Source organism: Cupressus sempervirens, chromosome 10 (genome assembly GCF_028749045.1).
Source record: "Cupressus sempervirens isolate cs-2001-9-10 chromosome 10, ASM2874904v1, whole genome shotgun sequence".
NCBI lineage: Eukaryota > Viridiplantae > Streptophyta > Pinopsida > Cupressales > Cupressaceae > Cupressus > Cupressus sempervirens.
Window position 1 is genome coordinate 459454078 of NC_143127.1, and position 18037 is coordinate 459472114.

The 18037-nt window shown below is 36.2% G+C and overlaps 1 protein-coding gene across 1 annotated transcript in view; it reads left to right on the plus strand.

The window, feature by feature from the left end:
• The window catches only part of LOC149534682 (Integrase-type DNA-binding superfamily protein), a 58056-nt gene extending 41251 nt beyond the window's left edge, over window positions 1-16805 (plus strand). The window contains exon 7 of the mRNA XM_089804428.1: window positions 16211-16805. Coding sequence (XP_089660554.1) covers window positions 16211-16338 — 128 coding nt within the window. The 3' untranslated portion in view covers window positions 16339-16805. The remainder of the gene's footprint in view (window positions 1-16210) is intronic.
• The last annotated feature ends 1232 nt before the right edge of the window (window positions 16806-18037 follow it).

An 18037-nucleotide genomic window follows, 5' to 3' on the forward strand; every position in this document is an offset into this window, starting at 1 on the left:
GTTTTGCATCATGATATAATCTATAGCTTACTGCTATATAAATTGAAATGCTGTAACAACTGATAAAGAAATCACATTGCAATGTTTTGGGACTTTTGGTTAACTGCATAACATGGTATAATCTGAAAGAATGAATGGAGTCTTGCTGAATGCTCAACAACCCGCCTCAGAAAAGATCTTGAACGCTAAATTCCGGAATGAGTATTGCTCATGATTTCAGCAGGGCATTAGTATAACCAGGAATCGTGGATGGAAACAATGCAATGGTTACTAATTGACAGAGCTATCGGATGCTATGATAAACATGGTCAGGTAATATGATATAGTCGCATGGAAGTTGGGTGCTTGAAAATGGAAGTCGAGTGCTTGGAGATGGAAATATGAATGTCTTCGACATCTCTCGACTTCTTAATATTAAGAAATAATGTCTCCTCGGCTTCCAAGAAGCCGTAACATAAAAGAAGTGTCTTGGCTCTTGGACGCCAAATAAATATGCCAAGTGTTCAATCGGTTTTCAAGTAAGAAAAAATATAAAAAGATAAAAAAATGATTTGAAGGTTATGAATCAAAAATAATTATGGTTTATATCTATCTATGTGCACGTAGATATACTTATGAGGTGACATCATTTTATTATAAAGAATATAATATTATGGTGCCACTTTGTTCTTATATCTGTGTACATACATAGGTATATATTATAATGACATGGATAAAAGATCAATCAAAAACCTTTAAGGTACGCATTATTTTTAATTAAATTAATTCATGTTCTAAATTGTTTATTTAATAGCTCATGCGGGTCCTTCCATTGTATCTTGAAGTTCAAGTCGCTAGGTCCTTACCAAGGGAATTTAAGGTCATACCTGTCAACTTGATGACTGGACTAAGCTAGTATCCCATTTTGTTGATCCCGTTTAGCAATGTTTCCGCCCTTCATCTTCTCCGGCAATCACACGTGCAATACTTCCATGATAATAACAAGTTTCATAATAATTTTCATAATAACATTTAATATAAATAAAAAATTTAATTATTAACCATAATTCCAAAATCAAGTATCTGCTAAACATCACATGACATATAATGGATAACAACCATCTTCATTAAATAGTTAATATAATGAATACAACGGATATAAATAACTACCTACTTCACATGATTATGAAAGAAAAATCCGTTTAGTCTAACGGCTATGAATAAATTTAAAGTTAGGTCAAAATTTGGAATGTAACAATGGGGTATTTAGATGAATATTGATAATGTGAAAACCATTCTTACATCCCTAGAAGGTAACACCCTCGTATGCTAGTTGACATGATGAAGCAAGGATCGGTTAGAACCTTACCCCATCATCAACACTCATACATTCTTTGAATTAGATAAAATTTCTAAATCCATATCTCTTTGCAAGATGTCTAGTTGGAAGTGAATAGAGAAGTTGAAGTCAAGTTGATATCCATAGAGTGAAAAGTGTAAGTCCCTTTGTGATAACTAGCATATCACGTCATAAAATTGAGTAAAATTCCACAATAAAGAACCTTGAGGTTGTCTCATTTGACTACACAATCCATATATTGTTTAGCATATGAGCATCCTTATTCAAGAGAGAGTTGGAGATTTTGTGTTTCATCTTGAAATACTATGTATTTGATGTTGTATGTTGTAGTGGAACAAAAATCACATCAATAGGTGGTACACACTTTTCAATATGGACTTGTGAAACTAGGAGGTGCATTATTGATTGCCGACATCATTTCTTGTCAATATGGTAATCTCACCAAGTTGAACAAAAAACCATTGGCATAGATGCAATGTGCAATTTTCCGTTCACCAATACCTCTTGCTTCTATTTTAAATGTCTTGTCCAATGGGCCACATTTGCAAGTGAGAATTTCTACCTCATCTTTCACTTTTGTAGAGGGCATATGCATGAATGGATATTTAGAGGTTGTTGTATCAGTGGTTAAATTCATTGTTTTTTCTTTTTGAAAGGATGAACTCTTTGTTTACCACTTGCAATCATTTTATCAACATCTTGTTCTTTTATGAATGTTGCTTTTTCTTGATAGGCAATCCCTTCCGAGTTGGCCTCTACACATTCCCATCCCTTTACTAGAAGGGCCCATATAGTGAAGTTTTACTTGCGAATTAGCTATTTTTTTTAAAGATAAACAATTACACTAACAAATATATCCCCCACCTCCATAAATAGCATAAGTCCTTTTATGATAACTAGCATTTCACATCGTAAAATTTTCTGAAAATCCACAATAAGTAGGAACCTTGAGGTTGTCTCATTTGTTCTTGTTTAGCATATGAGCATCCTTATTCAAGAGAGTTGGAGATTTGGTGTTTTATCCTGGAATACTGAGTATTTGATTCTGTGTGTTGTAGTGGAACAAAACTCACATTAGTAGGTGGTACACACCTTTTCATACTTACGACTCATGAAACTAGGAGGTGTACTATTGATTGCCAACACCATTTTGTGTTAGTATGGTGACCTAACCAAGTTGAATGGAAAACAATTAGCATTGTTGCTAGGTGCAATTTTTCGTTTTGTAATACCTCTTGCTTCTATTTTAAATGCCTTGTCCAATGGACCTCTTTTGCAGCTGGGAATTTCTACCTCATCTTTGATAACTGTAGAGGGCATATGCAAGAAGGGATTTTTAGAGGTTGCTGCTGTATCAGTGGTTAAATTCATTGTTTTTTCCTTTCTGAAAGGATTAACACTTTGTTTTCTACTAGCAATTAATTTATCAACATCTTCTTGTTCTTTTACAAATGTCGTTTCTACGATAGGCAGCCCCTTCCAAAGGGCCCCCTCACACATTTCCATCCTTTATCAGAAGGGCCCATAAAGTGAGGTTTCACTCGAGAATGAGCTATTTTTTTATAAATTAAACAATTACAATCCCAAATATATCTCCCACCTAGAATTTATTAAATCCTTGTAGAATGTCTTTATTATCAAGTTTGAATTGTTGGTTTACTTCCGCACCCCCACCCACTGAACTTTGACTGTTGACCATTCTTGGAATCTGATTTTTTGCCATTATAAGAAATTACATAATTGTTGCCATTATAAGAAATTACATAATTGTAAATTAGAGAAATAATAATAAATACAAGCATACAAGTGCAAAATAAAGATGCAACAACTTTATAACAAAGCTAAACTTTTTCCTCTTTTTCTAAAAAAACAGAAATAATCTTAAAAAAATTCACCACAATCTTGTAAAAATTCAGATTTTTTAAAAAAAAATCATTAAAAGATTAAAGAAAGGGTCAAATGCTTACCTTAGATGCTTAAATCTCCTTTGTGGAAGCTATCTGGCACTCCACGAATGATTCCCTTCGGGAAAAACCATCTGGCCTTCAAAAGGCCAAAATGGAGACAAAATGAGATGAGAGCAAACAAAATGGTATGTTTTGAGTGGCCTCGTAAAGGGCTGTTTTAGGGTTTTGAGCAAAAAAAGGAAAAAGAAAATACTCTCTTTTTGGTGTGTTTTTAAAGTAAGAAGTGACTAGCATGTGGATGTGCAGTGGATGTGAATTCTAGGTTGTGGATGTGTTCAGACATGTGTTGGATGCGAATCTTGGGCTATGGATGCGTGTGTTGCACAATAATCCTCTGAGATGGACATCTTGTGTGCATTTGGACTACATCTAGAGCATACGTTTGGACTGGAGCACATCTAGATCAAAGGGTACTGACAGGGTGTGCATTTGGTTATTTTGATGATTGTGATATTGCTATGGCATACATGCTACCCGAGGTCCTCGGCAAGAGGATGCTATAACAATACTAACAACTTCATTAAAATATGCGCATCAAGAGAAAGCTAAAAACAAAAGTATAATTTGTATCTACTGTAATGCCTTACTATTGGTGTAAATTCTCGAATGCAAGTTGAAGTGTTAGCTGCCATTGTTTTGAATATCATGCTAAACATGCATCAACTGTATAATCCATCCATTTACTCAAAACATCTTGTAAGCTGCAATTTTGTCTTATTTGAGACTGTTGTAGCCTAATTTTATTGAATGTGGATGAGGGGGTATGATGTGCCTGAACCAATCGATTCTCATGTAATCCTGGCCCTTGGTATTGAGATGATCTCCTATGTTGGTTGTAGCTCAAGTCTGTTGTCCTTACCTATCAAAGGGAACACTCTCATTAAGATTGGTTGACTAGGAATCATTTTTACTGGACTTCTCGAAATTGATGCAATTATAAACATAGATTGCGATTTTTTCTTCTTGTTTAAATTGTGTACATGGTTTTTACTGCAATATTAAAATAATGTCTAGTTGTATTAATAATAAAGTTTCAGGGTATTTGATGGATTTCTGGTTCATACTGTTTGTGGCTTGTTGACTGTAAGTTGCTTTGTACAGTATTCTAATCCCTTATATCCTATCTCAGTTCAATTGTGAACATTTTTTAGAGATATACCTGTTTTAGGTATTTCAATGAATTCTTACAATCTGAAAATCTGTTGTTTCCGTTGAAGATTGCATCATTTTTGTGTGTTGAAATGATTAAAATAATTGTTATTAAACAAAGGAGAGGAATACTTCTTAAAAAAGTGATTACAAAAGTTCTTTCCATAAGGGAAATGATTGAGAATTGACGACATAAAAGGAAGTTACTAAAAACTAACTAAACTTAAATGACTATTAAAAATAAAATATAACAATATTACTTTATACCCTCCCTTAATGGTTGAGTAAAATTAGTGTTATGAGCATCTCATCTCTCCTAGTTGGCTCAATAGAAAATGGTAGAAGACATACCTAAGATTGAACGCCAAATACATGTGGTGTGCGAAGTAGGGAAGCAACATTGAACTCCATTTTCAGAAGGACAAGTATATTGAATTTTATAGGTCCTTCAGCTGGTTCATGTAGACATTTGTGGACCAATGAATATTGCATTAGTTATTGGTGCCATGCATTTTCTATTGTTTATTGATGATTTTAGAAGGGAAAATGTACATTTATTTCCTCAAAGCAAAAATCAAATGTGTTAAATCAATTTTAGAAGTTCAAAGCCTTCGTTGAAAAAGAGTCAGGATGCCCAATCATGACTCTTAGTTTAGATAATGGGGGTGAATTTTGTTTGAATGAATACACTGGCAAACAAAATTCATGGACATCCTATTCTAAACCCAGTACGAAGGGTCAACTTACCACGCCCTATACCCCTCAACAGAATGTAGTTGAGAGAAATTGTATTGTTACAGGGCTGGATGCATAAGTGGAAAACTCGCCAAAGCCAAAAACTTGCCAAGGCTTGAAAAAATTCGGGAAGTTTTCAGCAAAAAAATCAGTATCTTAATAAAACAAAGTTCAATTAGAAATGCAATTTTTTTTTGCAAAATTCAATGAGAAGATGCATCCAATGTGTCAATAAATGAAAACACCAAAGAAACAAGCTTAGTCTAGATATATTAAATACAAAGTGGGTACAAAATCGCATTACAATAATGTATGTTGATGGCTGGAAGCAAAGTAGTAAATAATTTATGTAAAACTAAAAATAAATACATCATTACAATCACATCTTCCTCTCCCAGCTCTAGTTAAAACTAAGGGAAAGGTAGAGCTAGAGGCTCTAGTGCTAGAAGTCTGCACTGGGTTTGATTGTGCTTCGTCACTTGATATATCAGACTCAGTCTATGGCTCATCCTCCATCCTAGATATAGCTTTGCCTCTAGCTTCTCCTGACACTAACAATGACTACTCATTTAATTCAGTGTCATCCAGTGTGAAACCAAATCCACCCTTGATGTCTTCCTCTTCAAAAACCACCTCAAATCTGTTTCAAATCAATAGAAATCAGTTTGCAAGTGGTTGGAAGACTATTTTCCCCCTCTAAGAAAAATACAAGTGAAGAATGAGAAATGTAATTTATTAGGGTCATTTTTTGCCTTTAAGTGCCATTATAAAAATACGACATCGTTTTTAACAAAAACTCGACAAGTACTCATCGAGTTTCTGGTGCTAGTAAAAGTCATAGAAACTCACCAGGCAAGAAAACTCGGCCAATTTTTGCAACTTGGTGACTACTCTGCTAGTAATACATCTATGGCTGGATGTAAGTTGGAAAAGATGTCCAAAGAAGTTCGACGTTGAGACAGTTTACACTGAAGTATACCTTCTTAACAAGTCTCCCACTTAGGCCATCAAGAAGACCCCAGAGGAAGTTTGGTCTAGGAGGAAACCAAAATTTTGCCATCTTAAGGTTTAAGGTTCTACAACATATGTTTCGTTTCCAGATGCTAAGAGAACCAAACTGGATTCCAAAAGTCAGTTGCTGCTTATAGGATAAAGTAGCAATCACGAAACCTACATGTTGACTGATGTGGATACTGATTGCCTAACACAACAAAGATTTAGTTATTGATGGAGAAGGTGGACTTTTTCAGCTCTTTTCTCTCATCAATGATCCTGAAGATAAGCCTCTTAAGACTTAAGATTAGGGTGTTTGTTTTCCATTTGCTTCACCTATAGGGAGTATTATGATGATTTTGACAATTTGGAATCTCCTAGACCCCATACGAGCATATTTTCCTCGAGACAACCTAGATCAGTATCTAGATGATTTCATTCTAGGCAGCCCAAGTCATGGTGATCATACTGATTTGGAAGAAGATGAGCTAGTTGAGGATAGATCATCTAGAGGTAAGAACAAGCAGAGTATAGTGAACTTTGCTCATGGCCAACACTCTTTAACTGTTTATGAGCCCCATAATTATTCAAAGGTAAAAGGTAAGCTTGAATCGGAAGAGGCTATGGCATATGAATACCACTCTTTTGAAGAACAATACTTGGGTTCTTTCAGATCTTCCACCAAGAAGAAACCCGTTGGTTGCTTATGCATGTACAAATTCAAGTAGAAAGCTGATGGGACCCTCGACAAATAGAGGTACCATTGGTGGCTAAAGGATTCTCACAGAGAGAAGGCACAGACCATGAGGAGACTTCTGCTCCTACAACAAAGATGAGAATTTATTTGTCCCGTTTTAGCCATTGTAGCACAATTTGACTGGAAAGTTCATCAAATGGACGTGAAGAGTGCCTTTCTCAATGGAGATTTGGAGGAAGTAGCATACATGACACAACTTCAAGGTTTTGAAGTTGTAGGAAAAGAAAGTCAAGTATGCAGACTAGTGAAGGCATTTTATGGCCTAAAGCAGGCCCCAAGGCATATGATACATAAAGATTGACGAGTATTTGGATGAATAGAGCTTTCAATGAAGTCCTTCAGATCCCAATTATACATTCAAAAGTACTGTTAGGGATATCATTCTTGTCATTTATGCTGAGGATGTTATTGTTACTGGTAACAAGGCACGTTTGTTTGAGCAAATAGAATTGAATCAGTGCCAAGCTTTTGATATGGAAAATTCAGGTCTTTTGCATTAATTTCTAGGTGCAGAAGTTTGGCAGGCAGGTGGTAGTATTTTCATTTCTTAGTATAAGTATGTCAGCAGTTTGCTAGACAGGGTCAGAATGACAGATTGCAAAATTGGGTCAACACTTGTGGAGAAAGGGCTGGAACTTTCATCCAAATCAGAAACGCTGGTGATTGAGTCAGCATTTGGCAACTATTAGGCAGTCTCATCTATCATACAACTACTAGACCTGATATGAGTTATGCCGCGAATTACATTTCTCGTTTCATGATAGCGCCATAGACAAAGCATAGGGTTGCAGTGAAGCGAGTACTGAGATTTGTGAAAGGGACACTTGACTTTCTATAGCAGAAACAAAGATCCTTGGTTGGTTGGATTCATAGATTAGTACTGGGTAGGTTTTTATTAAAAAAATCAATCAAAAAAATTTCAAAAATTTCTTCAAACTTTCTAGGTAAAAAGATCAATATTTTTACCATCAAAAAATTGCCAAAAATTTACCTAAGCTTAAATAACATTAAATGTGAGATAATTGATATTAAACAAAGGAGAGGAATACTCCTTAATTAAGTGATTTCAAAAGATCTTTCTAGTGGAAACGATTGAGAATTAAAGATATAAAAGGAAGTTACTGAAAACTAACTAAACGACTTAAATAACCATTATAAACTACATATAACAATATTACTTCAATAGTTCTGAACATTTTGATTAAGCAGAAATTGCTTTATTATGAGGGATTCATCATCTACAGCATTGAGTTATCTCTGCAATTGTCCTTAGGGTTCCGTAGTCTCTTCCTCTCTAACCCTATAGTTCAAAGATTATTTTGAAAGCAGAGGAGCACCACTGCTAAATTTCTGACTCACGTCTCAAGATTTGTCAAGGGTTTTCACATTTTGTCCAAATCTATATAGAATTCTCATTCAGTTTCAAGCTAGTCAATGCAAGGCCCCTTGTGAAACAGCAATTACATGGACAACTGAGTGATTTTGCATACTCAAGACCTGACTAAGAGAACCTTGTGGTAGTCATATTCTTATTTATCAGAGTTTGATTTCCTTTGAAGAAAGATAAGGTACTTAGTACTAGTTGAAGACGGGAATATCACCATTCTGGATTCTTTTTCTTTTCTTATTTCCCCTTCCTTTTCCTAGTAGAAGAGTTTCTAGAAACTCCTTACAGAAGTCAGAAGAAACTCAAACATTTATGTAAACTTGATAACATCCATTGTCACTCATGCCACTTTCACGGCCTCCACTCTACCGAGCCTGACATGTTGATGATATACGAATTATGAAATATTTGAACATCTTTCTAAAGATAAGATAATAGAGTATGCATGTGAGAAAACAAATACTGTAACAACTGTTTAATAGTCTAATTTTCCTCCAAAACCATGTAAATATTCCTCCTATCTTCCAAGGTCAACCATTTGTACATGTCACGTTGTTCAAAGCTTTGACATAAATCATATTTGTTATCATGACAAAGAAATTGTGGTGACTCGCTAGCATCCACAAGATGGTTGAGGGACTTCTTGAAGTCCCTAGGCCACCCGAGTGATGGGAGGGCTTTATCTCAGAGACCTCTCCTTATTGGTGGTGGTTTTGGCAGGTTGAGGAAGGGTAGAGGTTTCCTCTGAACTTTGGTGTCTCCTAGGTGTCTTGGTTTCTGAAATGCAGGTTTTTGAGGGGGGAATGTTTCTCTCTCTCTCTTAAAATAACCAGAATGCAAAGGAGAATGATCTTCATTCATACCATGATATAAATTACTAAAAGCAATGAAAAGGTGATATGGTACTTGGAAACATAGAAGCAATAATTTGCTTAAAATGATGATTATACCTAATTAATCTTCAACTTGGAGCTTGTCAATTTTTTCTTATAAAAATCTGAGTTCATGTACAAATGATTGAATCAATTTTCAATGACCTTTTGGATTTAAAGCGCATTAAAATCATTTTCAATTTTCAGTAACATAGTTGCCTGCTTACTATTAAAAATGGAGATTCAGAACCCATGCCCAAGTGTGACACAGTCAGGGACCTGGCCCGCCTTCTGTAGCATTAGGAAGGATCGTTTGTGGGGCAGAGGAAGTCACTCTGCATGTAGACTGGCGGGAGAGGAACATGCAAAGAAAGCTTTCCTACTGAAGAATAATATAATAAAGGGCACCACCCGCCCCCTACGGGCCATGGTAGGGCAGCTATCCTCTGCACCAGGCCCCACCCCTGATTCCCTCTCCTGGCAACCTTGACCAGTTTTCAATGACCTTTTGCATTTAAAGCGCATTAAAATTAGTTTCAATTTTCAATAACGTAGGTGCCTGCTTACTATTGAAAATGGAGATTCAGCACCCGTGCCCAAGTGTGATACAGTCAAGGACTGGGAGACAAGACACGGTGGCTTGCTCTTGCAGCCAAAACTCGTATTCAATACACATATCCTTGATGCCCCATAGAAGTGACAAAATTTAATGGTTTTAATTCAGATTTTAAATCACACAAAGAACCTTGAGCAAGGACACAGATTTGAATAAAAAAATTTATGGGAGGCTTTCAAATACACTTGTACCATTCACTTAAACTCTCTTTACAAAATCTGATAGGAGTTTTTCCAACTCCTCTCTGCGAGTTCCAATTTAGTTTATAACATTAATTATAAAACCAATGATTTGATTGGGTTTCCTTGACCAATGAACTTTCCATCCCTTAAACATTCTCTTGTTCTGTTACATTAATGCTGCTAACAATTGAAAAAGGTTTTTTTTCTCTTGTAGATGCTGACTGCCCAATGCTCAGGATGCTTGTGCAATTAAGTGTTCCAGCACTTTTTGAGATCAAGAATTAGGAAAGAAAACCCCTTCCCACTGGTGGAAATACTTATAAATTGCAGCTCCTATGAACCCTTGCCCTTCAGCCAACAAGGAAATTGAGTCTTATATGCTATTATATTGATTTGCTTCATTGTTTGAAACCCTAGTCTTGTCATTTGAAATCCTTGCTGCAAGAACAACAATAAAAAATGTAAAGAAGTTAAGTATATTTTTTCTTATGAACTTGCTGTGTGCGGCTAAATGAGTTTTCCCAGTGAACTCAACAGGTTTCTACAAGACACAATTCTAATATGTACAAAGAGAGTCCTTTGGTCATGGTTGGTACAGCCTCATCTGTGTAGTTATGTTAAATCTGATTTGGCAATGATGTGCCAAATGTTGTGTGTTCAAATTAAGGATTTTATTGGAGCCACAATCCCCAACTAGAAGAAGCACATGGACAAAAGTTTGTGTATTTGCAGAATTTGCAGAAAACCATGTAATGGCCCATAAATCACGAGCCATATAGTCTGGAGTAGGTAGATTGTTGCAGAAAGTATAATTTGCTCTTCAAGATATTTAAGGCCTAGAAAATTCATCACTCCAAACAGCCAGGATTTTATTTTTGCATGAACTTTCTATTTTATCTTTTATGGCAGAAGAGCTTACTATGGTGAATTACACTAGGTGCTGTATGGGTAAGGACATTAAGGTCCTAACTACAAATTGCAAACATGCAGACTAACTGCAATATTGGTTTAATTCACTATTTAGTATTGTTACCCTACACTTTTTCGCAATGTGCAATATTGTTAGCCAAGAGTCCTTTTTGTAACTTGAAGTCGAACTTGAAGTTTTAACCTACTTCAAGTTCAAGTTCAGCTCCACCCACTTCTCGTCACCTCGGCAAGGTCTTTACCTGTCAACCCAACTTCATATTCTCGAAGTTGAAGTGGAAGTAGGAGTTGATTCGAAACTTCAACTTCAACCTCGACTTCGTGGTTTTCTGACGTTTGCTTGTTTTCTCGCAGGTTATATTAAGAAATTATGAACTCATTTGCGAGGCAAGAAGTGGGTCCCACCTAGTGGCGATCTTAAAGACATGAAAGGCAATAAATATGACAGCTGTGAAAAATTGTGCCGAAGTACGGTTACTTTTATGGGAAAAGGTGGCGTTTAGATTTGGTGATATCATGAGATGTAAAGCTGCGTGCGGATTTGATTTGCATTAACTGCAAACAACCTTGCAAGTCTTGTCAGGTAAAGCGACATGATTGTTATAAATAATTCTGCCTGCTCATTATCTGTCCTGAGATTTTCAAGAAATCATTTCCTACCAATTACTCATTTGGCTTGCATAATTGCTCATTTAATCATTTTGAGCTCTCATCGTGAATTGGTAAGCAAGAGAAGTGGAAGGTTGGGCTTTGTCAAGAACTATAAGTGCATTATCCTCTACTCTGTCATTTTTGTGCCTAGTTTTCGTTTAGCTACTTCCGTTTATCTCTGTAAAACTTTCATCTTTCAAATTAAATGATGACGCTTTTCCGCCCTAAGATGCCTAAGCTAGAAAAGCCATGCCTCTTGAGTTCCCTCCCCAAAATTTGGGGTACTTTCCTAGTAAATAAAAATCCAGCTGATATAGTCAAGCGGGCGAAAAATGTCTAGTCTGGGCCCATACATCAGAAATTAGCTAGTAGCGGTTTACTCGAAGCCGCCACCTTCCCATCAGCCATAGAATGTCTAGAATTGGTTGTTGAATGTGCAAATCACAATGACCCCAACACTAGGTGCATAAAGAAGGCTTTCGGGGAGGTATTGGTTAGGATAAACAAGGTTAATGTCAGTTCGGCTCTAAGAATTCCTCATAAAGAACCTTACGAGCCCTGGACATTTGAGGAAGCAGAACGCCTATATGGTGATAGAAAAAAGCACTATGATTCTATTGTGGCAGAGTCTTGGCTTTTGAAACTGGCTGAAGGAGGCTCTAGATTGCCCAAACCCTTGACTATTGAGCATTTCATTAGGGAGATTGCAGATATTGTGTTACTTTTAAATAGAGTCAAGGGTAATGACCACGCCTTCCACTGGAAAAGCTGGATGTACCTCTTTATTCAAAAGATTGTCAAGGGTGAAAAATTCATTGATTGGACTGATTTAATAGCTGAAAATTTACATAAGGGTTTCATAGCTATGAGTAGTTTCAGCTCATTCTTTCTGTCCTCCTTAATCTACATTTTAGCGACATCTAAGGAATGGGAGGGACTTTCACACATGCCTTGGACCGATGAAATGACTATATATCAGTACTACAAAGATCTCCAGGCAACTAAATTTTGTAAAGAATTCAGGAGGGTTAATGATGTATTCCTTGGGAGGTTAGTATTTGAGCTCCAAGGACACGAAAATCACAGGTTATCAGAAGAATCAATGCAAGCTATCAAGATTTATGGCTGTTTTTATATTCAATTTCCTAAATTCACGTATCTCAGAGTTGGAGGTTTTTCTAGTGAACCTCTTTGGTTGCCACACTATTGTTTAGACAACATCGTCTTTTCTGAGATATGTAGGTAGTTTGTTTTTGTGATAGAGTCTCCTAAAAGCACTAAAAAGTCATCTTCCATATTTCCCATTGAAATTGGCCATTACAAATGCCCAAACTTCAAGCAGGCTATGTTAACAAAAATTGCATTGTCACGCTTACGCCTCAAACCTTACTCCCCTAGAGAAGATTTTGATTATATAGGTTTTGCTAGGGATAATTTCAAGCATGGATCTTCACTAGTCCATGTTCCACATATGGAAGATTATTGGGTCAAAAGTCCTGATGAATTTGAAGTCATAAAAAGATTATGGTCTAGGGTGACAGTAAGCCAGATTAACATGTTTAAAGTTAACCTCAACACCCATGGGATAACGGAAGATGAAGTTGAAAAAGTGATTGACCTGTTTTATGTTGATCAAATTGAATGCATGCCTATCTTTGAAATTGATTGGACTAAAAGGGAAGAGGATGATCTACTTTCCTGTACCTCAGAAGTGTTAAGAATTGAAAAATGGTTAAAGTCAAAGAATGTTGAAACAGCTATCCCTAGGGCCCCAGAGAAATACTCGAGCCAAACATAAAAAGGTACACTCAAAGCTAAAGGCCATAACTAACCCAAGTATTGATGATCCTATTGTAGGTTCTCCTGAAGTTGAAGAAGAAGTAACTTCGCAGCCACTTCAACTTCAAGTTCATAAGGATGGGCCGAAGGTCAGAAAGGGAACTTGCTCGAGTACTAAGAAAGCAACGTCGAGCAAAGGAAAGGACATAGTGACAGTTGATCTAGATCCCGCCGAAACAAAGTCAAATCCAGAGCAGTCGCCTAGTTCTCCCATGGCCAATAATACACCAGATTCTCAAAAGTTACCTGAAAGCGTGGGTACTTAATCAGGTACCCTCGCTTTAACTAAGGTTTCCCCCATAGCAGGCAAAGAACTTGCCACACCTAAGTGGCTGGAAACCTCCATCGAGAAGAAAAGAAGCTTGGTGCCCTTGTCAATGCCTATCGATGACCTAGTTAGCAAGTGCCTAGGAAAGTCTTCAAAAACCAAGAAAGCTAGAACGAAATCTAGGATAAAGTTTGATAAAAAGTTCAGGACACTGGTCAGCTGAGATAGCCAAACCACCAGAAGGTAGTTCACATGAGGACCTCACTCAAGATTATCAAGTATCAAGGATTGATCTTGGAAAGGGGAGTCATGCAGTGGATATGAAAATTTTCGAAGCTTCTAACAAAAAGATTGTAGATAGGGATTGGAAGGATGCTCAGGATAAACAAGGTATGAAAGAAGCATTGAGGAGCATGGCGCAATACATCAATGCTATCCTGCACTTGGAACCCAAACCTTTGAATGAGATGTCAGCAATTGTGGATGTATCTTCTTCGGCCAACCATCAGTTTCTAGATAATTTGCAAGAAATGTAAAGCTGTTGCAAAAACGTCTGAAGAATGGTTGCAATTTGTCCTGAGTGAAATCGTGAAGGAGATAAGCCTTTTGGATAAGGCTTCAAAAGAAACTACTGCCATCATCAAGAAGGTGGAGTCCAATAATGAAGGCTTTGAGAAAGAAAGAAACAATTGGGTAAAAGTGGTGCTCTAGATAGAGAAAATTCAAGGATTTGGATTACAAAGATTCCAAGTTGAATGCCCTGTGGCCGGTCTGGATGATAAAACTTTGTATGTGATTAAAGATTGTATCGAATGGAGGAATGAGGCACTGGTCCAGGCAGTAAGTGAAATCAAAGAAATCTTGGACGGTCTTAAGCTTGTGGACGAAATAATCCAAGGTGATCTGAAGTGGTTCAAAAAGCATTGCGCGGGTAAGGAAAGTGACTCCGTAGCCCCTGTGGAAGAATTGATAAATGAAGTCCAAAAGAAATTCCAAGAGATTCAGGAGAAGAAAGTGCCATGTAGACAAGATTTTTCAAATGTCGGTCATACTGAAGCTATGTTCATAATAAACCTGAAACATTTGGAGATGCATGAAGAAAAGGTAATAGAACTGAAGAGGGAAAATGAAGTCTGGAAACAGAGAATTGCATACATCGGCTTACCTCATCAGTCAGTTATCTCCGCATTTACCACTGCATACGAAACATGGAAGGCCGCAAGAATCGTGACTGGCACTGACAGTTCCTCTTGACATGGCACATGTTCATTAGGCAGCTGCATTTTTATTTGCTCCTGTTTATTTCTTTAATGCATTTCAGTTAACACGGTTGTGTTAACTAAGACACGATTTACTCTTGGTGGGGTAATTTTGGATAACTATCCAGCCCTATGCTCTATGAATATGTAATAGATAATGTCTAATAGGGTTAATCTCTCCGTAGACTAAAACAGAAATACTTTTGTTTTGATACTCTGCACTTTGATTTTTGAATAGAATATTTCCTGGATTAGCAGCAATTAAAGTAAAATTCTATAGTTTTATGTGCTGAAGCTTCCTGAAGTAGATACTATTGTCTGCTTTATGATGATTTACATTCTTGAGGGTGTATGTTATATGTGGGAGTGAAGTTATATTTGCTGTGCATTCTGGAATTATTTGTTTTAAATCTTGAAGGTCGTGGGAGGTGGAATCTATATTACTTCACTATTTATCCTTTGTTTTAACATTCGATCATGTGGTTGATACTAATTGTTAAAATAAAATGGTTTTTCAGTATTCGCATTTATCTTGTATGCATGAGATAATTTAAAGCTTTTCAGTATTTTCAGTGAAATACTCATTGGGAAGATTTTCCCTCAATAGAGGACTTAATGATCATCTTTTTATAAGAAGTTAGCTGCACCTTGTATAACACAAAGCAAATCTCAAGCAGAGAATTCCTTACCTGTAATTAAGAATTCAATTTGTTAGTATGCAAGTATCTTCCCTTTAAAATTGTCAAAATCTTGGGAAAAACTGTTTACTAACAAGTATCAACCCTTCTTATATGCAATATGGCATTTAAACAGTGAGGCAAAAATGAAATTAGATTTTGTGAACTTTGGGGCTGATTTTTCTCACAAATGTCAGTGCCTTAAAAAATAATTAGTAACACCAGTCATGCTGATGATTTGTGAAGGCCACCGTATCCTCTCATGAACTGTCAGCCAAAAATCATGATAAAGAAGCTTTCCAAAAACTTCATTTTTCTTATCAATAACCAAATATAGAGATATTGAATTGTGCGTCCTGCACAAATGCTATCAGAATTTTCAAGAAGAAAGGGATTTCATAGTGCCAAATTTGATTTCAGCTATCTTGAGGAATATGTCTGTTTATGTAGTTTCCTACTCATAGCACTTTTTTACATGTTGTAATTTCCATAAAAATGCACTTTTTGATTGATGTAGTTTCCTACTCCCCCATCAGTACTTTTTAATTTGTTATAATTTCCATTCCCTTGATATGCACTTCTTGCTGTACAGAGCATCAGAAGAAACTGGAGGCAGGAATGCGGAAAAAGCAGCTCGCACAGGGACAAGTCAATGAGCATACAGTTAAAGCACAAACACATAATGTGCAAGCAACAGATGCCGGTGTATCAAATTTTTAGCTATTTGTTAATGCACGGGATTGGATTAGCTATGAATATGCTAAATTTGAAAAGAATGGACGATGAGCAGCTAATCATCAGCCACAACAATTCCTTGCTAGATTATTTACTGAAGGTCCTATACATTAATTGTTTGTATAAAAGCCCTCATTCGGGTAAATTATTACTAGATAGCAATATGTTGTCAAGGAAGTGAATCCTGACATTGCTAAATTGTAATTATTATTATTTAATTGTGGGTCACATTGCAGTCATTGAAATAGCTTCAATATACGATTATCAAGTTATTGAGCTTGTCTTTGTAATTGGCTTTTCAACAACTTTTGATAGAGCACCTTTTAGCTATAACTACAGGCCATTGTACTGCTTTTTACGGGCAGCACCTGGGGAGCTCTTCTAAGCACCCAGAAGATTGATAAATTGATATCTATTCTAATATTCAAGTCACTGAAGATATTCAGAGGGCCTATTGTACAATTTCATTGCAACATGGGGGCAAATTTCATCATACGAGCCCACATGACTTCAAGCAATACTCTGTTAAGATCAGGTGGGTTCTTTCTTGCTTTTAAATGCTATTATTTCAATCCATTCAATTAAGTAGATATTTCAGATTTGCAAATGAAAGGATCAAACAATTTCTCTTTTGATGGTCATTAATATATCCAAAAATGTTATTCACGAAAACAATTGAGAAATAAAGATGCTGTATGCTTTTAAAACCTGAGAAAGAGCTCTTATAGCTTTTTCGTGTTTCTCCAGTTGGGCTACATTTTGTCTTCCAGTCTGATTCACTTGAATAGTACTATGAAATTTAAATATCATGGTGTTTATATTTGACAATGACAGTCCTTGGGCTGTGCTGTACAAGAGATCAAGAAACGGTTAACGACTAGCCTAGAACTGTTAGTAGGGTATGTGCCTGGACCATTTGAACATACTTTATATTACCTTTAGGTTTCCACAAGCTTAATTCTATTTACGTGCATTAATTTCCAGTGGGAATGCTTCCGCCTAATCTATATTCATAACCCACTCATCTCGCAATTGTTTCCCTATGGATTTAACAGGAAAGGATGTCTAATATCGTAACGTCAACTTAGTCGGCTGAATGAAGTAATGGTGTCTTACAGCGTGTATTTTTCTTTTCCAATTCTCAGTTTTATGTAAACGAAACAAAGGTTGAATATTTATGGCCCTTGCATGTCTAATGGAGTCCTTACCTTTTGACTATTGCTTATATAGATTCCAAAAAGTAGAAGCCTATTCAAAAGTGGCACATTTTTTATGGAGAATTTCGCTCCTGCCCCATCCTGTCTAATAATGGTTCTCTTAGATAATGTTACATTATAGGGGTCGAAACAAACATTGTTTATTCTAATTTCATATATATATATTTGACTTTTAGCATGATATGAATATTTAATTATGTAATATTGTTGACCCTCAAGCATCATTTGAGTGCTAGTGTGTTGGTGTATTGTTTTTTTCCTATGACCCTATTAATTTGAGATTGAAATTATTATTTCCAGGTTCACCTGAAATCATTTTAAGAAAATGTAGTTATAGATAATTGTAAGAATATGTAGAAGGTGACTGAAGATTAAGTTGTTTCTAGATTGAAAATAAAATGTCTCAATAAAATGAAGTCATAGACAATTCTAAGAATATTTAGAAAGTGACGCAACATTTATTTGGT